Raw genomic sequence first — 25815 nt, 5'->3', positions numbered from 1 at the left:
GTTTATCTACTGCCAACCAGGAGCGGCGTGGCTATATTTTTCCCCGGATTGAAACTCATCCGCCGCGACATGTTCGCCACAGGACCAGCTGACAACCAAGAGATGTAGGTTGGAGGGTCGGCCTACCAAGTCGTCTCGTCAAGATTTCGCTTCAAAACAACGGCGCGAAAGTCAGCGAGTTGATTGAACTTTATTTTCTAGTTTTGATGGCTTTTTTGTTCTTATTGAACAATCAAGGAATATCGGGCAGAATGTGTTGAATTTGTTACTACACCCCCCATTATGGTTTGGTGACTGAAAAAAATATTACATAAATAGGGAAAGAATAGAGAAAACCTGTTTCATCTTTCTCCCCACATTTACTGTTAATATCAGTTTCAGATCAGTCTCTGCCAGCTCGACTGCACATGGTGTAAATTCGTTGCCAAAAGCCTGTATGTAAAGGCAGGGTTGAAACTAAGGTGGGGAATAAAAACACCTAAAAATCCTAGTTATAGCCGTAACAAAAGGGGTTGAACAGAAACATGTTGAATCAAAGTACGTAAATGAAATGTTTAGATAACCAAGCTGGCCTATATTTACAATTATTTTGGCGGATAAACACTTATACAAATTTTTTCATTAATCTATAAAATTTAGTATTTAAAAAAATCACTGGTGTATGAATATAAATTACTCTAGAGTACAAAATTTAATTTTTAGTGAAGTTATTTGCTAAGCTTGTGTTCTTATAATGCTCATTTCTAATAGCTGGGTGTCAGGTTTTATCCATATTGAATAATATATATATTATATATATATATATATATATATATATATAAGCCAGCATTACACTATAAAAGTTTTCATAAAACTGCACAAATACAACCAATAAGCTTAGTTGCATTTATAAAGTTTAACTTTTATAATGTAATGCCGGCCCAATATAGAGTGCTTTTATAAATGCCAAGCAACAGATTTTGACACGAATAGCTAATCAAATGCCAAAAACTAAGATGGAACAAAATTTGCCAAATCTTAAATTCATATCGGGTTTAGAGCATGAGAGACAAAACATTGCACCTATACCGCTTGTGCTTTAGACCCTAACATAGTGTTATTTAAATAAAAAATTTACAATAAGAAAGTATCTCAAAGTTCATTAATCTTAGAGCTTGCCAATCTTCTGAATATGAAGAATTTTACACCAGATAAGAGTAAGAAATCATGGCATGAGTTTTTCTGATGAAGAAAGGTATTACACTATAAAAGTTTTATAAATATAATCCCAGCCTAAAAAAAAATCTTATTTGAATGATATAACACTGCAAACCAAGAAAAAATTATTGCAGAGGGATTTAGTTATATCAACAATTGTTATGAGGTTCATAGTATTTGAAATGTGATTTTACCGACTAAATGTTAAATCCTGGAATAAGGAACATGCCAGAATTGTATAAAGCTTATTAAATGAGGTTTTTCTTCAATTCATCACCATATATAAAATGTTTTATAAATGGATTTAATTTTAACCATGTATACAAGAATGAAATTAGAATTATGACATTTCATGTTTAAATAAGACAAACATGTGAAATAAGTTTATTTCTTCAACTGAACTAAACAAAAAATGAAAAACACAAGAACCAATATACAAGTGAAATCATTGAAAAATATGCATAAAATGTACAATAAATAAAACACAAATACAATATTGGTAATTTCTCACTTCCAAGCTCTTCATTAATAAAAATGACAGGCACTAGGAAGGATCATTTGTTTGTTACTCATTGGAAACATAAGTGCAATTAAAACATTGACAATCTACATGAAATTATGTGCATATATAGAATACAATTACAAAAAGTATTTATTCTACAACAAATATCGCATAAACTTATGTTTTACAACTTTACCACACAGGTAAAATATTGCAATCAAAACATGTAAATTATAAATCACTAAAGAGAAATAAGCTTTCACCTATGAGAAAAAAATATATAAATTCCCAAAAATAAAAATAAATGAACATTTAGAATCCAATGGAATAAAGAGTATACTCAGTAACTATACAAAATTCAACATTAAGTAAACCTACCATGCTCTAACTACTTATCACTAATTTTCTTTAGGTTACAATTTTGTTTTGAAGAATTTAATGCTGCAAAGAATTTGATCCCAAAATTAAACATTTGAGCACACAAAACTGGACAGATGTTTTTTAAATTGAAAAAACATGATGCAAAGCCAAATTACGTATACAAAAAACTAAAATAAATTTCAAATATCTGATTCTACCAAACAAAACGCAATGAAATTATATATAATTTGAGAATCCTTATTTATATATAAACATTCAGTAATAACTTCCAACGTATTTTATTCTTCTGTGGAGATTAATAAAATTTATGACTTCAGATATATAAAAATATTCTCAGCAAACAGTTTAGGAATACACACTTCAGCTCATCCTAAAATCAAGGCCAAAATGTATCGTGAAATTTAATTATTACCAAAAGTGATTGTAATTCAAACCGGCTAATTAATATTGACCGAGGTTTCACAAAAGATGAAAGAATGGATTTTCACAATACATAGTGTATGACATTATGTATCAGATCTCAGACTCCCTAGCATTTTTATAATTACACATATATACATCAACAGTTTTTAAACAATCCAATACAATAGAGCATCACATTTCTGAACAAGTATATTTCAGGATGGTACATTTCAGCAGAATGGTATTTCTTAACACAGCTATTTATGCAGAGTTTAACTGCACAAAAGTCTATGCAAAGCTTAAATTACACACTTATTGCAGAGCACCATAAAATGAGCAAAAAGTGGCTTTGTTTTGTACATATTATATTGTGACTTGTATAGAATTATTGCATGAAGGCATCATTCAAATAACTTTAACAGCTCTTAATAAATCAAGAGTTCACATTCTGAAACTTAATTTCTTATACAAGAAAATTAAATTGGTTTGTACAATAGAGTTGTCACATACTTTTTCTTGTGTCGATGGGTAGCACTCAATACCATAACACCATCCTGCAAAAAAGAAAAACATTTTGCAAATGAAAAATTTCAAACCATTTCTCTTAAATCATTTCACCACATAAACAGCAAAGTAGAAATAACCAAACTGTCTGTAAAATACCATATTTTTTTTCAAGACTACTTTCCTCAGATTTTATACAGGTGAAAGGTTGGTTTTAAAAAGGTGGATGTACACCTTTCTTTAATTTATAGCTTTGAACCCAAAATAGCTTTGCTGACCTGATCAACAGTGCCCGAAAAGATACTTGATGTAGGGGCATACTGTCTAAATACTTGACAAGAGAATCTAGCATGGGTATCCCTTGCTTCACGCTGTTTCACTATAACATGATTTTGAAAAGTTGATTTTAGAAATTGCAACCCACAAAATTTGGTGTGTAGTTTGATTTTAGTCCTAAAAATAGGCTTGCAAGTTTGAGGTGCGACATAAATAAAATGACAAAATCCATTGGATTTGTTGATGTAGATGAGACATGGAAAAAATACTCAAATCCATCTTACCAGATGAAACTAATGAGCATCCTTTGATAACACATTGACAATGTTTTCTTTGATTGAAATTCTGATGGCAATCTTAATGAATCTATAATAGTCATACTTGCGAAGGATATTCAGAATTTTTTACCTTTGCTCCTAAAGTTATTATGAAAAGACAGAAAGCTACTTGTCAGTTGAATCTCTGCTGCTTTCAACAAAAGTTATCAGCCAATTGTAATAGGCTCTCGTATGATCCAGGATGAAAAAACATCCACATTCATTAGAATCAATCAGAAGTAGTGAAATTAAATTTATTCATATAAATAAATCTCACCAATTTATACTATAAGCTTGAGTAATTCATTAACAAAAATTATTTTCTTGCTGGAAGTTAGATTTACTTTTTCTTATCCTTCTGAAAAAATCTGTCCATATCTTACCCATGTTAAATTTTACCTCGCTTTGAGATTTAGTCTTAAGCGATCATTTTGTGGAACTAATAGCGTAAAGCAAAACATATCTGTATAGCTAAATACAAACAGTTTTTTGTTTTGGCTGAATCAGTTTAGCCTTTCTACAGAACATGACAAAAAAAATACAAATTCTTCAGAACCCACTGTTCATGAAATTTAGATTTAATGAAAAAAAAAGATTTAACCTAGCTTGCTCAACTTATTTGCAGACTAAGTTCTCTCCTGAACCACCACACATCAATAAAAAAAAGCTGATTTTTACATAAAAATGAGTGCACAAGTAGTGGGCCACTCGTTTTAAAAGAAACCAGATTTTAAAATCAAAGATTAATTATAAGAAAACATTTAAATAGTTTGAACTCTTTTTCTACCACAAAGCAAGTGCCAGAGTGATAAGATGCTCGTCTTCTACTATGAAGGTTACCATCAAGGTCCACAGGTTTCAATCCGGGCATAAAACGTCAAAAACAAGTTTTTTGCCTACCCAGCCTGGGGCGACCACCAATGGATGGAGTCTTCATTTCCCAGCCAACTCCACTGGTTGGAAATTGTCGCATGGTGATATATGACCAGAGTTGGTGTGCTGTAAAGTATCTATTATAAAGCAAGCCACATTGTTTTAGTTTGTGTTGAAAGCTGGATGAATTTTTTGAAAAGTGAGTGAAAAGGTACGTGGCTTCTACTGTTTCTTAGGAAATTTGTTTTAAATATTTCCCCCTTCCACAGTACATTTCATTTTGCTTTAAATTTAAAGTGTATTTCATGTCAGTATATTCTGAATAATTTATTAATTGTTTTAGAGATGAAATTGATGTGGTACGTAAAGTTAGAAGAGTGGCCTACTTTACGGTCAATAATTTTCAAATTGTTCCAATAGCGAACCACATGGCCTTATTGCAGGGTATATAAAATCACACTAGATATAATGTCTTTTATAAACAATCTAAATCCTATTGCTGACCATATTACATTACTGGGGCATTAAACCACTTTTTTTTTTCAAAAGCTTTTCTGGGCATTTGCAGGGGAAAAAAAACCATAGTTTCTACAGTGGCTACTTCTTAAACATTTCAGTATTTACAAAAATAAACACACTAAAGCTTTAGAAGCATACAGAATTGAAAGTGGAGATAACAAACACCTCAAAAGAAAAATTAAAGAATCTTCAGTGACTAAGCAATTAGAGTTTAATGACCTAAAAATAACACAAAAGACACATCTATGTTATGGTTCAAGAAATGAAATTATCTGTTCAATGTTTGAGATCAATAGGAAAAAAAGTTTTGTTTGAGTAGAAAATGTGCTCAATATAACATTTCTAGATATTATTGTATCATAACCACAACTAAAATAAAGCACCATCTTATATTTTTGATAAAATATTGGTACACACTAAATAGTTTTCAATGGAAAGTTATTAAAAAGATAGATATTAATTTTATATAATATTTTTTTCTTAATAGTGTTTTTACAGTTACATTAATAATAAAGGTAAAGTATAAATTTGTCTTGATTTTTGGGTGGGCCCCACTCGCTACTAGTGCATAGACTAAGTGGACATTATTTTTGTTACAAAATTTTAATCTCTCCAAATTTTTATTTAGTAACAATACAAATACAAGGACACAACAGTCACAATGCCTAATGAGATGGCTGAGGAAAAAGATGTGGTCCATAACAAAGACAGATGTCATATTTCTAAAATACAGCTACCCAATTAAAAATTTAATTATAAAACTATATATACACATAAAATACAATGCCCTTAAAAAAATATATATAGTCATCTTATCCATGTACGGATAGCTTCTCCACTTACCTCATGTTTATCATATTTCTTTTTAAACATGTCAATTGTGTTAGAATTTACTATTCTATTTATTGACAACCTCTTTAGAACAAAATTCCCTGCGACACCCCACAACCTAGAATTTTCCTTTACCAATTGATACTGGTGCCCTCTTGTCAAAGCAGTCGATTGACATCAGACGTGCCAACTTTTGAAATCCAGAAATCCGAAGATTCTCCCGGGGCGGGGGCACTCACAGACTCGATCAAAAAAAAAAAATTCACAAAAAAATATTTCTAATTTTTTTTTAATCAATTGAGAAAGTTACATTTCCTCTCCCCCCCCCCCCCCAAGGCAGGTTCTGCATTGTTCCTGAGCAGAATACAATTTCATGTCAGTCTTTCCATGCAGAATAGAGAGAAATCACATCTACATACTTTTCATAAAATATGTTTCCTTTCATGAATGCTATCAGGGATTCTATCTTGGGTATATGAACTCTTAAAAGCTTTATATTTCAGCTTTATTATAGTTTAAAGTTTTATATTTTCTTTCTGAACACATTTAATCGGAAGAAAAAAAAACTCAAATTACAAAGCTGCCGACGAAAAAATGTGTTTACCGCACGGCTGTTAATGGAATACAATAACGATTATACAGGAATTTCGGCAACCAAGGTCATGCTCCTGATAAATGATTGCTGATAAACGCAACGAAAACAAAGTCTCGTCTTTGCCAGTTGCTTAAATGTGGTCAGAAACTTTTTTTTAAGGCTGCTCGATGGAAATGACCACGGCTGTCCTCTATGGGTGTTTTCCCTAACGACGACAGTAATCATTGACGCCACAGCAATGTGAAAGCTCGCGTAAAATCTAATTTTCTGCCAAAATCCAGAGAAATTTTAACAAATCCGGAGAGCAGGAGGAAGGATGAAAAATCGGGAGAATTGGCAGGTCTGATTGACATTATTATTAATACTTCATGGTCCATCCTATCCATTCCGTTGAAAATTTTGAACACTTTGATCATATTTCAATGACACCTGCAATCTTTGAAAATGTGAACACATTCAAAAATCGAAGTCTCTCTTCATATTTAAAAGTCTCACCGCAGAGAGCAACAGGCCTATAATAGTATACTATTCAATCATCACACTTCATGCATAGTTGGAAAAATTGATGGCAGCACTACACAATATACATTACACAGAAACAAACTTCACGGAAGGTTCAAAACACACTTCAACATGTACCAATTCGTTAGAAGTTCCGCAGAGGAATATGGACGAGGTGTATATATGTCTGGTTTAGTAATAGTCTCTTCATAACTCAAGTCCCATGTGCTGACAAGGACACGTGTAGCTCTTCTATGCACAATACCATCAACCAAATCCATCCCTCTGTAGGTATGGTCAGTAAAATCTTGTAGCAATCGATACTGGTGTGCCCGTCAAAGAAGTCGATGGCCTGCATATTAATTCATGGTCCATCCTATCCATTCCGTGGAAAATTTTATACACTTTGATCATATCTCCCGACACCTGTGTTCTTCCAATGTAAACATAAAAAAATGAGTCTATAACTCAAGCCCTGTATACCAACAAGGACACGCGTAACTCTTCTGCGCACCTCTTCCACCAAGTCTGTCCTTCTGTAGGTTTTATGGTCCCCAAAACCTTACACCATACTCCAATCCAGGACGAACTAAGGCTCGGAAAGTGGAGGAATGACTTTAAGAGACCTTTTTAAGAATGAAACCACAAGCATTGTATTCACTTTTTTGACCACTGCTGAACAATTCTCAGAAAACCTAAGCCACTCGTCAATGAAAATTAAAATCGGTGACCCTAGTTGCATCCGAGATAGTGACACCATTCAACTCTTAAGTGAAACGTGGGCTGTGCGAACCAAAATGAGCAACCATGCACTTGTCAATGCCAAATTCTATTCTCAAAACAATGATGGATACGGGTTTAGATCATGCTAAAAAAAAAAAAAAAAATCAAACGTATATTAAAGTTAAATATAATGAATTAAATGTTCGTAAGTGGCCCACTACTGGTGCATTTACCTTACTGCACAACAGGGCAGGGCTAGACAAATAATTACCTAACACATGTAAAAATTCGGACTGGGCATATTTTTTTAAAACCACATGCATGACGCTGGCATATAAAACTGACTCAGGCACACATTTTTGACAGCCCTGCTGTGCAAACAGATTCTGCTTCTGGATACAAATGAGTTAATTTCACATCATGCAGGGTACAAAGTGTTAACATTTTAATGTAACTTTGATATGCATTAACATATGACAAATTCTATAGAAAAAAAAATATTTAATATCATAATAAATTTAAAAATATTGAATACAGAACAAATCCATTAAAACAAATCTACAGAAAATAACAGTGACAATGATCATTTTAGAAATGTGTTGGTGTAAAAAGCATATCATTGAAAAAAAATTGGAGTTCAAATTAAAAACTAACCTTGATGGACAAAGCATACAAATGATTCAACATGACATGGTTTGGCTCGGGCAACAATGTTGGTTCACACTATATGCAACAAACAAAATATAAAAAATTAATATTCAGTAATAAATATAAAAGTGCTTGTAAAATGGCAATTATCTAGGATTAAAATAATTAAAATTTAAAAATATACTTAACAATTTTATACATATTTTACTTTGGCAACTACAACACTGCCTCTAGGTTTTTAATGTTAGATTTAAAATTTATATGTACACACGTTTTAAAACTTTCTGTATGAAGACTCAAAGCATATAAGAAACAGTGCAAGGATGCCACCAAATCAATTAAATTTGTGGAATATCTATATGGATTAAATGTCAGGGTGTTTGAAAAAACCAAAAACATAAACCTAGGGATGTACCACCTTCTGATTTTTAATAAGAATCTGCTTCTTAACTATGGATTCAATCTGTAGTTAACAATCTAGAGAATTTCGCTACCACATTCTTAACTAAAAATAATTTTTCTTCCGTAGTTAAGAACCGAGGCTATCCACTTCTTAGCTTGATTCTTAGTAAAAAAATTTTTCTTCCAAAAAAAGAGAACTTAAATCCTTTCTTTAATAGTTTTTTTATGATTCTGATTCATATTTTAAAAAGTGGGAAAAAAAACTTAAGATGAATTCCTTATTTGGAAATAAAAATGCAACTTTTTAAGTTATTGAAAAGTTATCTGAAGGTTGTGTGGGAGAGTTGAAAACAGTGTTGGAGTGTATAAAGCACATATATGTTGATAATAGTGATAAAATATTAGATCATTTCAATAAAGTTTGATGAATTTTGCTATTTTTTATCACATTTACCAGTGATCATGCATAATTCCCAAATTTTCAATCCATAAATATCATGATCGATGGGTCATAATACAACTTTTTACATACAACCATGTTATGGGAACTTGTAGATTTGAAGTTTTTATCAGTTTAAAACTTAAGAGAAAATTGAATTTCTCCCACAAAATGAGATAAAGCTCTAATCAGCCCAAATATAATTGTATACATAAATTAAAAATCATTAACCTGCTGCTGAGTGTTTTTCCACACGCTTCAGTGTGTATGTAAAAAAGCCAACATTACAGAGGCAATGTCCATTATCAATATTAATGTATTATCTGATCACTATTTTTATTTAACCACGAAGCAGCTATGCAATACATGCACAGTACCATACTCATTTCGCCATGACAATTTAAAGAAACATTAAGCATTGTAATGTTAGCTTCATTTACATAATGTAAAACACGACGATAACTCATTTATCCCATCAACCATGGTTTGACAATTATGCATAATGACCAACAAAGTGATTCACAGTATATGAGCAAAATTTATCAAATTTACCAAAATGGCCGGTGATTATTCATATAATAGCAGCTCGATCACTTTCACCGTAACATATGTAGCATAGCCCCTCTTTATAGAGGATGGCAGCGATCCATCCTAGTGAACGTTGGATGAGTCTTAAATTCTAATCATATCGGATGATTAAGTATGTATATGTTTTTTACTGCAACATGTAAAAAAAAATATATTTTTCTCAACCATATTCACATTTGCTTAAATAATCTCCATTTTCTCAGGCCAGCGTCGCTGCAAAATTCCTTTTCCTCTCCCCCATCTTAACACGTTAATTTTTAGCTGAGTGCTGATTGGTGAAATTCCCCAAAAAGGGAAATTTTTCGGCCTGTCCATCGTCACATGACCTTAAGAATAACTTAATCACACAGTGGTTGCATTCGGAGCTCAATTCTTATGTATAGATGATTGGTCATTTAAGAATCAGAAGGTGGTAAACCTCACCCACAGGTCTTTGGTTTTAATAGCATTTACATTAAAAATATAATTTCTGAAAAATCATTCAAACTTCTAATTAAAATGTTTATTAATGTAATTAAACAATTCCCATATTAATAAATATTTCTTACATTTTAATAAAAGCCAACTTTTCCAATTTAGTTATTTTATAGCTTAACTCAAGGAAATAGAGTTTTGGCTTTAATATTAAACCTATAAAGATGTGTGTTTTCTCCGGTTACTTTCAATACACTTAATTAGGATACTGTTTCACAAAAACTGATAAAATTAGGCAAATATGTTTCATGAAGCATGATTTACGATACACAGGGTGATTATATATAACTAAAGTCAGATGTCGCTGTATTGTAATTAACCTGGGACCCAGGTTATTTGAAAAATCTGGGTCCTTTGAATGAAAGTGGATCCCTCTTGAGAAAAATTATCTTGAATAATGGTATGGGGTCCCTCCATAATTCACTGGTATCTCTGAATTTGTTCCAGCATGCCCCATGTCAGAAGCAGGTGATCAATCTCTTCATTGAGACAGAAACAGCAGCAGTGCCGTTTTAATGCACGAGCCTGCCCAGGGGCCTAAAAAAAATAAGACAGTTGAAATTTTCGACGAGCATGCATGTAAATTTGCTAGGTAAGGCCTCAGAAAAATCATTTGGCCCAGGGGGCCATGATGCTCTTAAGATCGCCTTGAGTGATGAGGCCATGTTCTGGGTAGAAGGAAGTATCTCTGAATCAAATAATTAATTTCTAAAAACATGTTCTATCCAAAAGTTTTTATTTTAATTGTCTACTGGTAAGAAAAGCTTGCAAAGAAGCCACTTAACAGAATTTAACATGTAATAAATCTGAAAGAAATATACGGTCGAGATCCCGCTTATTACATTTCCATTTAGAACGACTTACTTTCATGGTTCCAACTCTAATTCTCATCAAGATTTCCCGTTTAAGTGTTTCCCTGCTTACATTTTTACAAGTTCTTTTTGAAAAGCATTATAACCAGGATTGACTGTAATTAAAAGTTAAGCACACACATTTATATACAGTATTTACTAATAAATCTAAACTCTTCTGATTGATTTTCCATTTCATTTAAAAAAATCTTGGCTTTTTCAATATCTTCTAATTTAAAGCAAATGAGATTCTCAGTACTGACTCCCTCAGACACATCTTCTGATTCCCTATTCATTTAAATTGTGAAGCAAATTCAAATGTCAAATCAGTTTAGGAGAAAAAATTCATCAATAAGGGATTTTCATTGATGTGTAAACATGTGAAATATGCAAAATTATATATTTAAAAACCAGTGTTTTAAAATGAAGCATTTTTAACACAACTGCACACATCAGTAAAAAATAACACTAACTGATAGAGGTACATCTTTGTTCAAAATAACTTGCAACAAATGAGGTGGCAAATATGGTGGCCCAGATGATTTCTCATATGGTTTTCGTTGAGGAACTTCTTGAGAATAAGAGCCTGGAGGAGATCCAGCAGAAGCTAAGTAAAAAAACACTTTAAAATTTAATTTTAAATTTTCAAAATAGATTGAATTTAGATAAAATTTGAAGCATTTAAATTTATCACTATTATGCTAATTTTTTTTATTTCAACAATTTTGTTGCATTTTGAGAAAATATAATTTTAATGTATTATAAAAATTGTGAATTGAAAAGAAAATTTGCATACAAAATTTAAGAAAAATTTTTTAGTTCATTTTATACAACTCAAATTTCAGTTCAAAAACTAACCCATAATTCAGCTATGTATAGATTAGTACCATTTAATGTATCCCGATGTCTTTTGTTTTAATAAAATAGATCCTTCTTTCAAGAACAAAAGTAACTCACTACTTCCACCACTGGTTGAACTAACACTGTCAACAGCCAAGGCTTCGAATACCTCAAAATCAGACTTCTTCACTGAGATCAAGTTATTTTTCGTGCCCATATCATTGTCAACTGTAGGCTGAAATGTGAATATATTACAAATAAAACACTTCAAAAGATATTCTGTGAAAAAAGGAATTTCAATGAAAAATAGTGTATACAACTTAATGCTACATATAAGTAAAGTCAAACTTGGATATTTGGAAGTGCTTCCAGCAATTGATAATCAGTGATATTAACTTGCCTAGGTTTCTCCCAAGAACTGGGTTCCAGAGTTTTTACAGAGTAAAAGCGTGGATTGTGTAAATTAAATTATAAAATTCTTTCAAGGAAACCTTGGCATAAGATCTAGAAAGTTTTAACTCTAAAAAAAGTCTTCTGGGAATAGAACCCTATTCCTCTTCCTATCCGAGCTACCACGTAAACCATTAGAGACTGACCTAGCTTTTCTTTTATTTGACACACTGTTACACATTTGTTTGAATTGCAAAAGGACCAGGATTAGATTCTTGGCAGAGACCAGAAGACATTTATCTATAACATCCAGAAAAGTCTTGATATATTGGCTGAGGAAAAAATCTCACTTGATACATTTTATGCCGAAATTCTAGATATTTGGCATGCTATAGCAAGTCAGTGATTTCACTGATACTACAATAGAACCTAAATTATTCGTGTGCGGATTAACTGTGCTATGAAAATTTAATGTTCAGTTCTTCCCTACAGTGGAGTCATTTTAAACAAGTAATAGCCTACACTTTTTTTCCCCAATTTTGTTATTTTAAATCTTTTTTACTCCCAACAGTTTAAGTATTTCAATTACCCATGTTCACCTTCTCCACAATTAACCTGGATCATTGAGGATCTACTGTACTTTGGTGTAATGTATTTTTTTTTAATCAAAGTTAAATTTCAGATATCTTGAAGCAAGTTTAAGTTATAAGAGCTTTATTTACAATTTGAATATAGGGATAGTACAAGAAAAACTATTATTTACAGTGAATTTTTTTAAATTTTGTAAGGCTCAACTCCGTCTTCCACACACAATTAAACTGAATAAAAACTAATAGTGAATGGACATTACACATTTTGAAATAAAAGAGGATACCTCAAAATCAAATTGTTATGCTTTACACAATACCTTGTACAAAATCCTTAAAAATGAATACAATGTTTAACCCAAATAAAAGAAGAAACTAAAAGTTTTACGCTCATGATTGTTAGAAGATTTATATTAAACTAAGTGCATAAAAACATTTACTCTGAATTCCAGATCCAATATTATTAGAAGGGTCTAACAAATTTTTCAGAATTTAAAACTTTCCTCCCGTGCACCCTCTTTTTTGTTAACACAAGCACCAGGTACTCAGCCATATGGGTGCTCTAAGTTTTTGAAAATAATTCCAACAATGGCTTATTTGTGTGGATTTTCTATTTTGCTACATATTTAAATTCTGGGGGATGGTAACAATTTTTATATCTGTATGGAGTCTTTCTATTGAACTCGCATGTGTTTATCTGTTATTTATTGAAATATAACTTAGTGTCCTATATTTATGTGTAGTGTAACTATAGAATAGCAAAAAGCATTATCAGAATATTGACAAAAATGGGCAAAGTGGCCTTTACCTCTGGCGTATAAATATATGCTAGAAGAAAAAAATAAAAAATCAGGAAAATAGAATTTATACATATATAAATAAAACAATGAAATATTTCCAATCCACATACTGTAAAAAAAAAAGAAAACACATTGAGTGAAAAAAATATACTCACTTCATTTGGATCATGAACCCACTGACCATCAACTTGAAATTTATACTGATGATCCCCTTCTGGTACTTCTAATATGGCAACAAAATCCCCATGACTATAATAGAATGCAAAAGTTATAAAAATAATTAATTTTTAATGCATCATTATACGCAAAAACATGTACCATCGATGCACTTTCCCCTCCCACATCAAGCTCAGTGAAATACTGCAATCTAATATGGCGCGTGCTCAACTATATCTTACACATCAACTGCCAAACTCTGTACAACTAAGTACATGCATAAGGTTTAAGGTACTCTCAATCTAAAAAAAAATACCAAACCTTCCTCTTCTAAGACCAGTATTTACGCTATAAATAGTTTGATAAAAGTTCTTTTATAAAACCTGAAAAATACAACCAACAAGCATATTGGTTACATTTAAGCAAATGTAAATAGAAGCAACCAATATGCTTAGTTTTTTCAAGTTTTGTAAAAGATCTTTTATGAGATTTTATAGTATAAGGCCGGGATTAAACTATAAAAGTTTGATAAAAATACTTTTATAAAATTTGAAAAAATGCCACCAATAAGATGAATTTTCTAGAATGTAAACCAAACTGATCTTATTTGTAGCATTTTTCAAGTTTTATAAATGGACTTTTATCGAACTTGATAAATGTATTATAAAATTTGAAAAATTTAACCATTATTGGTTGCATTTGCTCGAATTTAATCTACGAGCTTTATTGGTTGGATTTTTCAAGTTTTATAAAAAGGATTTTATCCAACTTTTATAGTGTAATCCTGGCTTAATACTGGTCTAATTGAATGTCACTTAGCATTTCAGGTTCAATCATTAAAGCAACAATCATTGATATTGCATTAACCCTTTTTGTTATGAAAATAGTCTGAAATTACTTCTCTATATATATGCTGAAGAATGGGTTTTTTCCCCCGAATCACAATCCCTCAGTAAGTGATTCAGCAGGCTACTCTGGCTGGAGAGTAGCCTGCGGAGAGTGACATCGTTTCTCTCTATATGTCGCCATCTGGGGGCTAACATCGTAAGGGCTATTAGCTGAGCTTGGAAGCTGTCCATGCGCAGTCCCGTTCAGCATTCATGCATATGCTCTAAGGATTGAAAATGTCTGTCCTCTATAGTTCAATGGTTAGAACACTCGCCTGGACAGTGAGAGATTGGTGGTTCGATTCCCCACAGAGGAATGAATTTTCTTTCCGAACAACTTCTCGATCTCCGCTTGGTTATCCAGGCTTTCGTACTCTGGCTTATCTACATATTCATAGTTCAAACATTAAAAATGTTATAATAAACCCTCTCCACAGTTTTATAAAACTTACTGATCCACATTATAGTTGGCACAGTATAAATAACTAAATCCAAAATATATTTTCTTCCAGACTTTCTCCAATTTTGTGCAAATGAGGGTGCTTCCCCCCCCCCTCTCCAAGAACATTAAAAGCCAAGAGAGAAACTTTCTATTATTTATATTGCATACATATATTTCTATACCATCCTAAAAGGAAAAGGTTTATTTCACAAACGATCTTTCTTTTCTTTTAATTTTCAATCTTAACTTTTGAAAAAAAAGTCCTCAAAATTTAATTGTAAATATTTATGGAATCAAATTTAGTTTTATATGAATTAATGAAACCGATTACCTTTGTACCATTGGTATCGGCTTCCAGTCAGAAAATGTACCACTTATGTGAACGTCTTTACCACCCCTTTCCCATTTGAATACAGTGGGAAGAGACTTTTCATTAATGGTTGTGCTACCTGTAACAGTTGTAGCACGGGGACGCATGTCATCACCTTTATCCTGAAAGTGTTCAAAATCAATGTTCAGTTTTATCAAGACTATGAAACATTCACATAATATTAGTGTTAGTTATTTCTTGTCTAATACTGAAGGGAAAAGCTAGCAACAAGTTAATTATAGTTCAAGCTAAAAAGAGTTGATAAAATGTTTCAAATATTTTATATACAGGGTGCGTAACAAAAAAGGGAGAAAATGGCATTTTACTGGCAAACCATCAATCCTAGAGGCATAGCCTAATTAAAAAAGTTTCAAAATAATGTGTAGTACTCAGATATGGTTTCATGTTGCAAGGCATTTTTTTTATAATTTTTCATATACACACACACCGGCTGCCTAATTAAGTCAATTTTTCTAGACTGTTTATGAATTTTTCTAGACTGTTTATGAATGAAAAAATATAGAACTGATTTGAGAAACAGACACAAGTGGCTGACTACAACTTTTATTTTTGCAAATGCACCCCTTTTTCAGAAAACTGATGCAATCAACTCAAGATACTCAATCAGTAGGAAAAATTGCCTATTTGTGACGAAATACTCATTGAACAGTCGTAACCAATTTCCTTTTGCAAATTCAATAACACAGAATGTCTTTTGCTCAGTTATGATCTTGATCCGAACTGACTAAAACTTGTATAATTAGAATGATGGGTACTCATAAGGCCTGTAACACCATCTCTCACCAAATAAAGAACTTACAAATTTCTCATTCACCACGATTCATAGAATGATACGCTTACTTGTTTGGTTGAGAAGTGATATAGCCATTCTTTTGTAAACATCCTGCACAAGATTTAAGACTTGAGAACAAAAGTTATGATTTACTAGATAATTTTTATCAACACAATTTTCTCATACACGAGAGTCAATTAGACTTATTCAGAATTGGCTATAAAATGTAAGATCAGAGTTGGACATTTCTTGTTATATAGAGATTGATACACCAGCTCTTGGATAAAGCACTGGTGTATCAATCTCTATATAACAAGAAATGTTGACCTCTGTTACTACCTGCGGTAGCAATGCTGTCTGAGGCCATCTTATTGCCCCATTTCTATTATATCTCCACACCAGGGAAAATTGACAAGAACAGGGTAGGTTTCAAACTTTTGACACCTTTGAACATCTTTCAGCACAGCAGGCTAGTGTCTTATAGACAGACTACCACAACCTATAATGCAGTGCTTGACAAATCACAGGTAATCGTTACTACAAAAAACTTAACACCTAAAATATTCTACGTGGAATTATTAAACTGGAGTTCCAGACAGACATAAAATTAGAAATTATGTCAGCATGTTTAGTAACAAAAAGGTTCACAAAGCTTTGAAAATAAAAAAAATTCAGTTTTAATTAGAAAAATTAATTTTTGGCTTCAAAGAAATTTGGCTGGCACAAATTTTTATTTCAGCACAAGCACTGCTATAACATACTTAGAAAACAGGTTAAATTTTTGCTGTAGCGAAACCCTGAGCTTCTAGTTACAAGTACACTTTTCATTTCATCATTTCATCAAGGCAATACTGGGGAAAAAAAATTTACTACCAAGAATCTAAGTGTTTCTCAAGTGCACATTGACAACCTTTGTCAAGGGCATCGGGACGAGCTATATAGACATTGATGCATTTCCCGTTCAGTGCTTTGATATATTGCTCTTTTTAGATTGTTCTTGTGAGCCGCAAGGTAAAAGTCAGGTCAAGGGAACCGGGATGGCAAAAGTTAAAGAACCACTGATCCATATTAATCTAATAGGTCTTTTCCACCACCCAGGAAAATTCTGTGACTAAGGAGGCACACCCTACTTCGAAAAATCCTGTAAGCATACCGATAAATTTTCAAAAAATTGTAAATGATGTAAAGGAAGTTGATAACTGACCCTGAATCCATGAAAATCCTCACTTTCTTCTAATGACTGCTGGCATATAAATTTGATTTTCCTCCCTCCTGAAGAAGGAAATATATTCAAATATTCAAAGATCTTGTCATCCTTTGTAGGGGATGAAGGTGGACAGTCTGTGTCAGATGAATATGAACGCTCACGCTTACCAGAACTGGTATTACCCATTATCCGCTTCTTTAAATTCCTGAAAAAATTCTGAAACGCACCACAATAAAAATATTACATATTACTATATATAAACACATAATACTCAAAACTATTTTCTTGCTCTCAAACTTTTAAATTGAAAATTGCTAAAGCTATATAGTTATATTTGGCTATTATAACTAGACTAATTTGTCACAACAGAGAACTTTAAGAATTAACATTCATGCTACCAATGTACCCTAGAGAATATATCAAAAATTGACATACATCACAAGAACAATCTTTGGAAGAATTTCAAGAACAGTAAGAAAAAAATTCAAGAAAGGTCCACACTGGATGCACTACATAATTTTGAGCAGTGCAAAACCGGTTTTTAAATGTGGCTAGAAGAGAGCATGCGATTTTAATGGTAAATTTTGTGTAACCACATTGGAAAAAAACTGGGTTTTACACAGCTTGAAATCACGCAGCCAGTGTGGACCCAGCTTTATGGTACCCCCGATTTAACGCCACCATTCGTTTAGCAGAATTCTGGTAAAACGAATCAAGGTTGCAATCTATTGCAAATATTGTAGGTTTACTCATAGAAAAATTTATGGCACTTAATAAGACTGGCACTAAATCAGGAGACCCTATATTGTGGTTTGTCTGTATATTTGGTCAGTCAGCACTTATCATTGATGCTGCAGGACATCGTCTCCCTCTCTCCGCCACGATTTCTTGAAAGAGAAACACAAAAGAATATTGTAACATCTATGCCTTGCTTTTTGCTAAGACAATTCAAAATAGCAACGGTTTAAAAAATATGTAAAAAAAATTAGATTGAATTTAACATCAAAGTTACTATATTCCCACACATTAGTCGGCATGGTGTAAAACTCTGCAGAGACAGCTTTTTGAATGTTGTCTTTTTACAGCATGCCAGGAAAAACTAGGTTTAATAAGTAGGTATCATGGAATACATTCAATATAAACAGACATTAATTTATGGATAATTTCTCAAAAAAGTACATTCCACATTTTTGAAATGAAAAATTCAAAATTGAATTTTCAAAATAAAATAGATCTCAAGTATTAAACTTCAAGTTATTGGCTATAATTTCATAAATATTTCTCACATTTATTTTGCAATATTTTATTTTTTTTGGGTTTTATTGGGATTTTGTCCACTCTGTTACAAAAACAAATATCGCTCTAAAATTTTTTTTGCTTTTTTATCTTTTAAAATAACAAAAAAATCAGCTTATTTCTTACACATATGCTAAAAAAGGCAGTTTAAAATTTGACTTTTGTTTTTTTATGATTTTTTTGCGGAAATATAACACATGGAAAAGTTTAGTTTTATATATATTTAGCTACTTAAAATCAAAACTTCATTTCTGACAGACAATGGGGTGGTAATTTATAATTTAACGTCTTAGTTTGAGAAATGTTCTTAAATTTTTCTGTCTGTGAACTGCAAAAATGTTTCCCCAGAATAGAGTGGACACAATTGTAACAATGCACAGAAATGTTTAACTGAGAAAGATATCTTTCTTAGATAGGCCATGCAAATACACTTTTATTTTCGCAAAAATTATATATAAAATGCTATAGGTGTGTAGCCCAGAAACTCCTCTTACAACCTTTGAAAAAACGTCTACCCCATGACCTAATTCTAGAAACGCATGCCCCATCCCACATAGTTTGAAAAAAAAATTTGGTTTGCCAAAATTAAAATCTGGACTCGCTAGTGGACACTGGACTTGCTCAGCTGCATATTACATCAGGATGATTTTCCTTTATTTCAAACTTTGTTGAAATTGAATAGTAATTTGAGAAATTGGTATAAATCTCACGTTTATGCCTCACATTAGTGATCCATAGACTTAGGGGATTAGGTCTAGAAACAAAAATATAGGAAGATAATAGTTCTGTCCCATAAAATACAGAATGTATGGTCATATAACGACCGTCTAAAATTTGTGTGCTCCTTATAACATCTCAATGGATCTGTGCCTTGCAATAATTTTAACTATCTGTAGGCCTACTTTACTTTCGTATTTTAACTGAAAAAATAACATGATAGAAAATGTGGTAAAGGGTTTCACAATTGAATAGATAACTTATTAAATTAGATTTAAACCTTCAAAACCTTTTAACTAAGAAAAATTTAATTTAAAATCATAGTTTCCATTCTGTTGCATTACTTGAGTTTTTGGAAGACTTATAGAGTGGACAAATTAGCCTAAATTATTTTTTTCATTATAAATTCAAATGATTGATAAAAAGAAGTATATCTCCACGTACAGTCACTTGATGTTGATACAGAGGGAAAAAAATCTATGATAATGATTTAACAGAGTGGACATCTCAGAGAAAAATCTGGTACTAAAGACAATGAATAATAAGTCGTTTTGCAAAGTAAAACCCAAAATTGATTAAAAAGCAGTAAAAATGAATCTGATACTTTTGAGCTCATTGAATCTGAAATAAAAATGTATTTCCAAAATGACCGTAACAGAGTGGACATTTTAAAATAGGAAAAATTTCGGGACACAAACAAATAGTTTTTCATAAGAAAAAATTTCTCAAAATTTTATTGTCAGGTTTATTCATCAATGACATATATAAAATGTGAAATTTTTTGGAAAAAATTCCACATTTGCACCAAGTCTAACACTTTTTTTCAAGCTGGGACAGCCAGATTTTGAGGTTTCACTACCAAGATTTTAAAAAAAAATCTACAATCTGAAAAAAGAAATGCCACGACAACTAAATGAAGTACTAGGAAAATTAAAATCACTACCAGAGAGCTCTGAAATTAAAAAAAAAATTAAAAAGTCTTGAAAACAGTTTATACACTTTTGTTTTTTGAAATGACCCTTATATTAAATAATGGGTAGATAAAGAATGAAATAGTTTTTCAATGTAGTAAGCATTTTTTTCTCAGGAATTTTAAAATAATAGGTAGATAAAGAATGAAATAGTTTTTCAATGTAGTAAGCATTTTTTTCTCAGGAATTTTAAAATAATAGAAATTGAGCATTCACTATTGCTGTGATTGTCAACCTAATAAGAAATGTAGATAGCATGTGAAAAGTGAAATACCTGAGATATAAAAATTCCGGAATATATTTTATATATTACAATATCATTATATATGCGGTGTTATTCTTTAAATTTTCCCTCCACTCAACTTATCAAATTTATGTGAACAAATATGCTCTGTATTCAACAATAAAAACTAAGATTTGTGGAAACAAACATTGTGCTCGAATTATCTGAATGGAGTTGGTAAAACAGAAAGGATCCTAAAATTAAGAAAACAGGCAAGGTCTAAATCAGCCAATTCAATAGATTCTTAGAGTCTAGATATTTCCCATAATCTATGACAAATTTTCCAGCATGTCCATCTTCTTCACTGTTTTAAAACATAACTAATGCAAGGAAATAAGGCATTTTTTTCAAGATCTAGGTTTGTTTGCAGGCTATGATTCTATAAGCGATTTGATAACACTTGATGAATTTCATTTGTGTCAATTCAAAATTGATTGAAAATTTGTTTTTCAATAGGAAATATGCAATTCTACTGACCATGTTTTTTTTCATTGCATTTAAAGCTAAAAACGTGGTCAGAAGAAATACAAAAGCAATATGTTTACAAGCATAAGCACCAGAACCTGGGGCGCCAAGGTTTTTTAACAGTACACCACCTAGGCTCTGTAAACAATCAATTTTAACCATTGCCTCAGTTAAGGACATGGAGAATCCTTCAATAATGAATATACAACACTTTTTCCCTGGGGTAGCCCGTCTACAGGCTTAGATCTTTAGTATTTTTCCCGTTATAACCATCCACTTGACGCATTTGTCTTGGGGACCACTTCTTGGACCAATAGGTCTTGGCAAATTCGCTCTGCCAGTTTGGCTCAGCTTCTTTCCTCGCAATATTTTTTAGAGTCTAGCTCTCTCACGCAACCACATTTTCATTATTCTTTAGTTAAAACCACATTGTTTCCCCCAGCAACATAAGTTAAATCAAGCAACATCTTCAACGTTACAATAGAACTATTGACATGGAGAGTCAGTCAAAGGTGTATTATCTTTGATACAGCTTTCAGATGTACAGCTTTACATAGATATTCTGTTAAATATTTTTTATCATAATATTGTGAAACATCATGTCAAAAACTTAATTATCATGCTAACAAGCCTAGTATTACGTCGAAGACGCGTGAAAAGAACATTGTGTGTCAACGAACCAAGTATTGCACCAAAGGCATGCGGAAAGAACCAAGCCAAAATGTACCAATTTGATGGTTAAAAAAAAATTGTGTGGAGGATTATGATGGAACGTACAAAATCCTGTACAAGCTATATAGACTATACAGGACGAGAGACAACTTCCAGCCCCTTTAATGTTTTCATTTCAACACTTCTATTTGCAAATTAAATCAAAAGAAGGCAAAACCAACTATAAATCTTGGCATTGGAAAATAATGCTGCCAAGTTTACATTCACTCTGGTTGTTGAATCCCCTGCATTAAAATTCTTTTACTAGGCCTATCATTTTTCAATAAATTAAAACAATTATTATTCCTTTAAATTTCTATTAATATACCACAAACCATTTGTATATAAAATGACAGCCATGAAACATCAACGTTTATAACTACACATAAATTTTAGTTTTACAACCCTTTAATGCAGCGATTCTCAACCGGTGCTCCGCGGACCCCTAAGGACTCTGTGTAAACTCCTAGGGACTCTGCAGCTGCTCAAGGAAAATTAAAAAAAAAAAAAACTCAGTACATATGAAAAAAATAAGTAACTTTGATAAATAAAAAGTAGTCCTACAGGACTCCACCATAGAAATTATATACCGGAAAGGACTCTGTGGATCAAAAAAAAAGTTAAGAATTGCTGCTTAATGCAACAAAATCTTAGAAAAGACTAAAAATTGAAAAACAGGTGTTTTCAACAGCATTATAACTCATTAAATCTGAAGATGAACAAAAATTTTCAACATCCACCACAGTACCTAGAACAGGTCTGAACAAATCCCAAGCGCATATAAAGTTGGTGTATTGGGACCTAAAAATTTTTTTCTTGGTGTAGGCTAGTTACTAAATTGCTGGCTGAGACCAGCATAAAATATTTGGAATTTATAACAGCACATCTGCTAACACGAAAGCGGGTCAGTATGATCTGAAAAAGTCAAGAAATATTTTAGACCTTTTTCTTTGGGTAAAAATTTACCTAAAAATTTGTCTGGTGCTTAGATTTCTTGGCAATTTGTCCTGCTCTGAAATAGATTAACATAAAACGTCAAGACCATAGGCGGATGGGGGACATGATGACGTCAGTTCATATATACATTAGATCTGTTGACTTCACCTTTGATGCTGGGGGCAATGCCTCCCTGTATCTCCACCCATGGTCAAGGCAAATTTATGTTCATTGTCCATAAACATGGCCAGTTCTATAATAACGCAATTTTTTCCAGCCAAAATTAAAACCCCTGACAGAGCATCAATATTTGCTAGTTTTAACAACCCTTTACCAACCAAATATTTTAATTCAATTTTTTTATGTATAACTAATTTTTCACATTTCACGCCATATTCCTAATGATTATCGCATATCACTTATTAGATTCATGTAATAAATTTCATTTTTTGTGTAATTGTGTTATTTGTCGAACACCTTGAATCGATTACTTGGCGGGAAAAACACCACGTTGACCAAACTTATGGAAAACTAACCAAAATTTTAGACATCACTTTGGATTTCAGAGATAAAATTTAATAAATAGTAAAAACATACCATCTTGGAGAAGGCTGAAAAGTATCAAAAAATGAAAAAGTAAATGAATAAAAATAAATCCTTGTTCGATGCTACAGACAATCGCCTTGCTAGGATGACCACTAAAAGCGCAGTTTATGCTTTACCTATTTGTAAATAATTCAGTCACAATTTATCTCATACCAACCAAAACTACACAAGGTAAACCCACTATTTACAACACTTAATTTTACTGTACTGAAAACTAAATCCCACGGCTTGACTTTGAGGGGGGCCCCCAGTAAGTGATGAATATAAAGTGAAACCTTCCCTTCCTGTATACATGTTAGAATCCTGAAAAAAGACCTATACAGGACAACTGGCAGCTTTCTCAGCCGCCTTTAATATCTGTGCTTCTGCTTAAAAGTTATCAAAAACAGACCAACCAATTATAAATCTTGGCATTGGAAAATCAGTTGCCAAGTTTCACTTTTTTTAAATATAAAAAAACAGGTGCTTGCAACAGCATTTCGACTCTTTAAATATGAAGCTGAATGGAAATTTTTAACATCCACCCTAGTACCTAAAGTACTTGACAAAAATTTCAAGGCAAATTTATTTTACCAACATTACTTGTACTTCACCAGAGATAAAATTAGATAAATATTTAAAACATACCATCTTGGAAAGCTGAAAAAGTATCAAAAAATTGAAAATAATTAACGAAAAAAAAAAATAATAGAGCAATTAAAAAATCCCTGTTCGATGCTGCGGACAATGGTCTTGCTAAGATGAAAATGACCACTCAGTCAGTGGGGCCCAGTTTATGCTTTACCCTTTTCTACATAATTGTCACGATTTATCTCATATCGTCCACAATCACACAAGGTAAAAACCCCATGGGTCATTTACGACACTTAACTCCGATTCTACGAATTTTACGATAATATTGAAAAATAAATCTCAAGAAACGAAAAGTTGAGCCCTCTACTACATGCAATAATATATAAAAATAGAAGTTGAAAAAAATTTGGTATTTGGCAACACAATGTCAACAATGTAATATTTGAACCCTATTACGTTGCAGGTCTTTGATTGGTTCCTTCCGCGATAGGCATATATGTGGCGTCTTTCAAAATTATAGCTTAAGATAAATTACCTAATATTTTAAATTATGTTGTTATATAGAATCATCCACCATCTATAAAATCATCTGGAGGGAACCACGTTATTACGAAATAGAAATTAGGAACATAGTTACTTTGGGTATTAGTAAAGCTGGGCTCTTTTCACCCAGTTGTTGGGTTTATGCGGCGAGTTACGTAATTATGGATAAAAAATTTGCATATTTTTTAAGCTGTAGTAACAAATATAAATTTATTTCACATTTTTTGTCATTTCCATCAAGTCTGCTTTTCAAATTTAATCAAACTTTGTGTATATCTTGTATGTTTTCTTAGTTTTCTGGGACACAGTTTCAGTTTTCTACCTCTCCCAAAAGTTTTCGGGACGTTCGTTTGTATCGGTTTTCTCTTGATAAAATATTTCATGAAATTAATTTTTTTTAATATTCAGTTGCCAGAAATGCTTCCTTTTTTTAATTTTAAAACCTCCACGTACGTTTTTGTCTCATCGTTGTTACCAATTAAAAGCTCACTTTATTAGAAATCTTGATGATTTTGAAAGAAAGTTGCGTGATTTTGCGCTTAAGCAAAATTCAGCTCGTCTCAGTCGTAAATATTGATTTTATATATTTTAAACAAACGTTCTTTGAAAATATTTATATTTTTAAAAAAAGTTAATTTATTTTATCCGCATGTCTGTAACTGTCTATTGTGAAGTACCGAATTCACTATTGAGCGAGGCTGAGCATTCTTTAAAAAACATTAAGCAGTGACAAAATGAGCATTTTTTTGCAAAACGCAGTTTCTAGACAGACTAAAGTTCCTCGAGAAAAATACGGGAAAATGCAGAACATAGCCAATTATCGCCAAAAATCATACCAAATGTAAACAAAATTGTCAACTATTGCAGAAATCACTAAAAAAAACGTCAATCGTGATAAATGAAGCATTACTGAAAATTACAGTAAATTAAAATGAATTGCACGAAATGTAATGTTTAACATGACAAATATATGAGGTGAAGATTTTTATTTATAATCAAGGCCCCCCCCCCGTATATAGCGGGGGACTTGGGGGTCTGGTTCCCCCCGAAATGTGAGAAAATGACTGAAAAAAGGGGAAAAGATGTCCAAATCTATATGAATATACCAAATCTATACCAAATCTATATAATTCGACCACTTTGGTTCTTCCCCCCCTCCCCGAAATGCAAGTGGTCCCCGTGCGAACAAAATTTCTAGCTACTATTCCTATTTATAGTT

At 32.1% G+C, this 25815-nt stretch overlaps 1 protein-coding gene across 3 annotated transcripts; it reads right to left on the bottom strand.

Annotated features, from left to right (window-relative positions):
• Nucleotides 1–1485: 1485 nt before the first annotated feature.
• LOC149079975 (5'-AMP-activated protein kinase subunit beta-1-like) lies at nt 1486–24710 on the bottom strand. Of its 3 annotated transcripts, none has more exons than XM_089238895.1 (8): nt 24589–24710; nt 17493–17711; nt 15457–15617; nt 13796–13889; nt 11981–12098; nt 11497–11630; nt 8276–8344; nt 1486–3036 (listed from the first exon to the last, which is right to left on the bottom strand). In XM_089238895.1, the coding sequence occupies exons 2-8, from the start codon at nt 17679–17681 to the stop codon at nt 2959–2961; spliced, it is 843 nt and encodes a 280-aa protein (XP_089095021.1). In that variant the 5' UTR covers nt 17682–17711; nt 24589–24710; the 3' UTR covers nt 1486–2958. The 3 variants fall into 3 exon arrangements, with proteins under 3 accessions (XP_089095021.1, XP_089095023.1, XP_089095022.1); XM_089238897.1 differs by having other exon boundaries at nt 11497–11609; XM_089238896.1 differs by lacking the exon at nt 24589–24710 and adding an exon at nt 24108–24276.
• Nucleotides 24711–25815: the final 1105 nt, after the last annotated feature.

The sequence above is a fragment of the Pholcus phalangioides genome, unplaced genomic scaffold, assembly GCF_987345545.1.
Source record: "Pholcus phalangioides strain wild (caught in Gottingen) unplaced genomic scaffold, Ppha-v1.0 ptg000011l_1, whole genome shotgun sequence".
Lineage (NCBI taxonomy): Eukaryota > Metazoa > Arthropoda > Arachnida > Araneae > Pholcidae > Pholcus > Pholcus phalangioides.
Note: the sequence above shows the minus strand (reverse complement) of the source record. Positions and strands in the feature narration are given on the sequence as shown.

Excerpts from the sequence above, each read along its gene's own strand:
- LOC149079975 (XM_089238896.1), bottom strand. Across the intron at positions 11,631-11,980 it reads TTCAACCAGTGGTGGAAGTA|CTTCTGCTGGATCTCCTCCA; the intron begins GTGAGTTACTTT and ends TTTTTTACTTAG. Across the intron at positions 3,037-8,275 it reads TGTATGCTTTGTCCATCAAG|GATGGTGTTATGGTATTGAG; the intron begins GTTAGTTTTTAA and ends TCTTTTTTGCAG.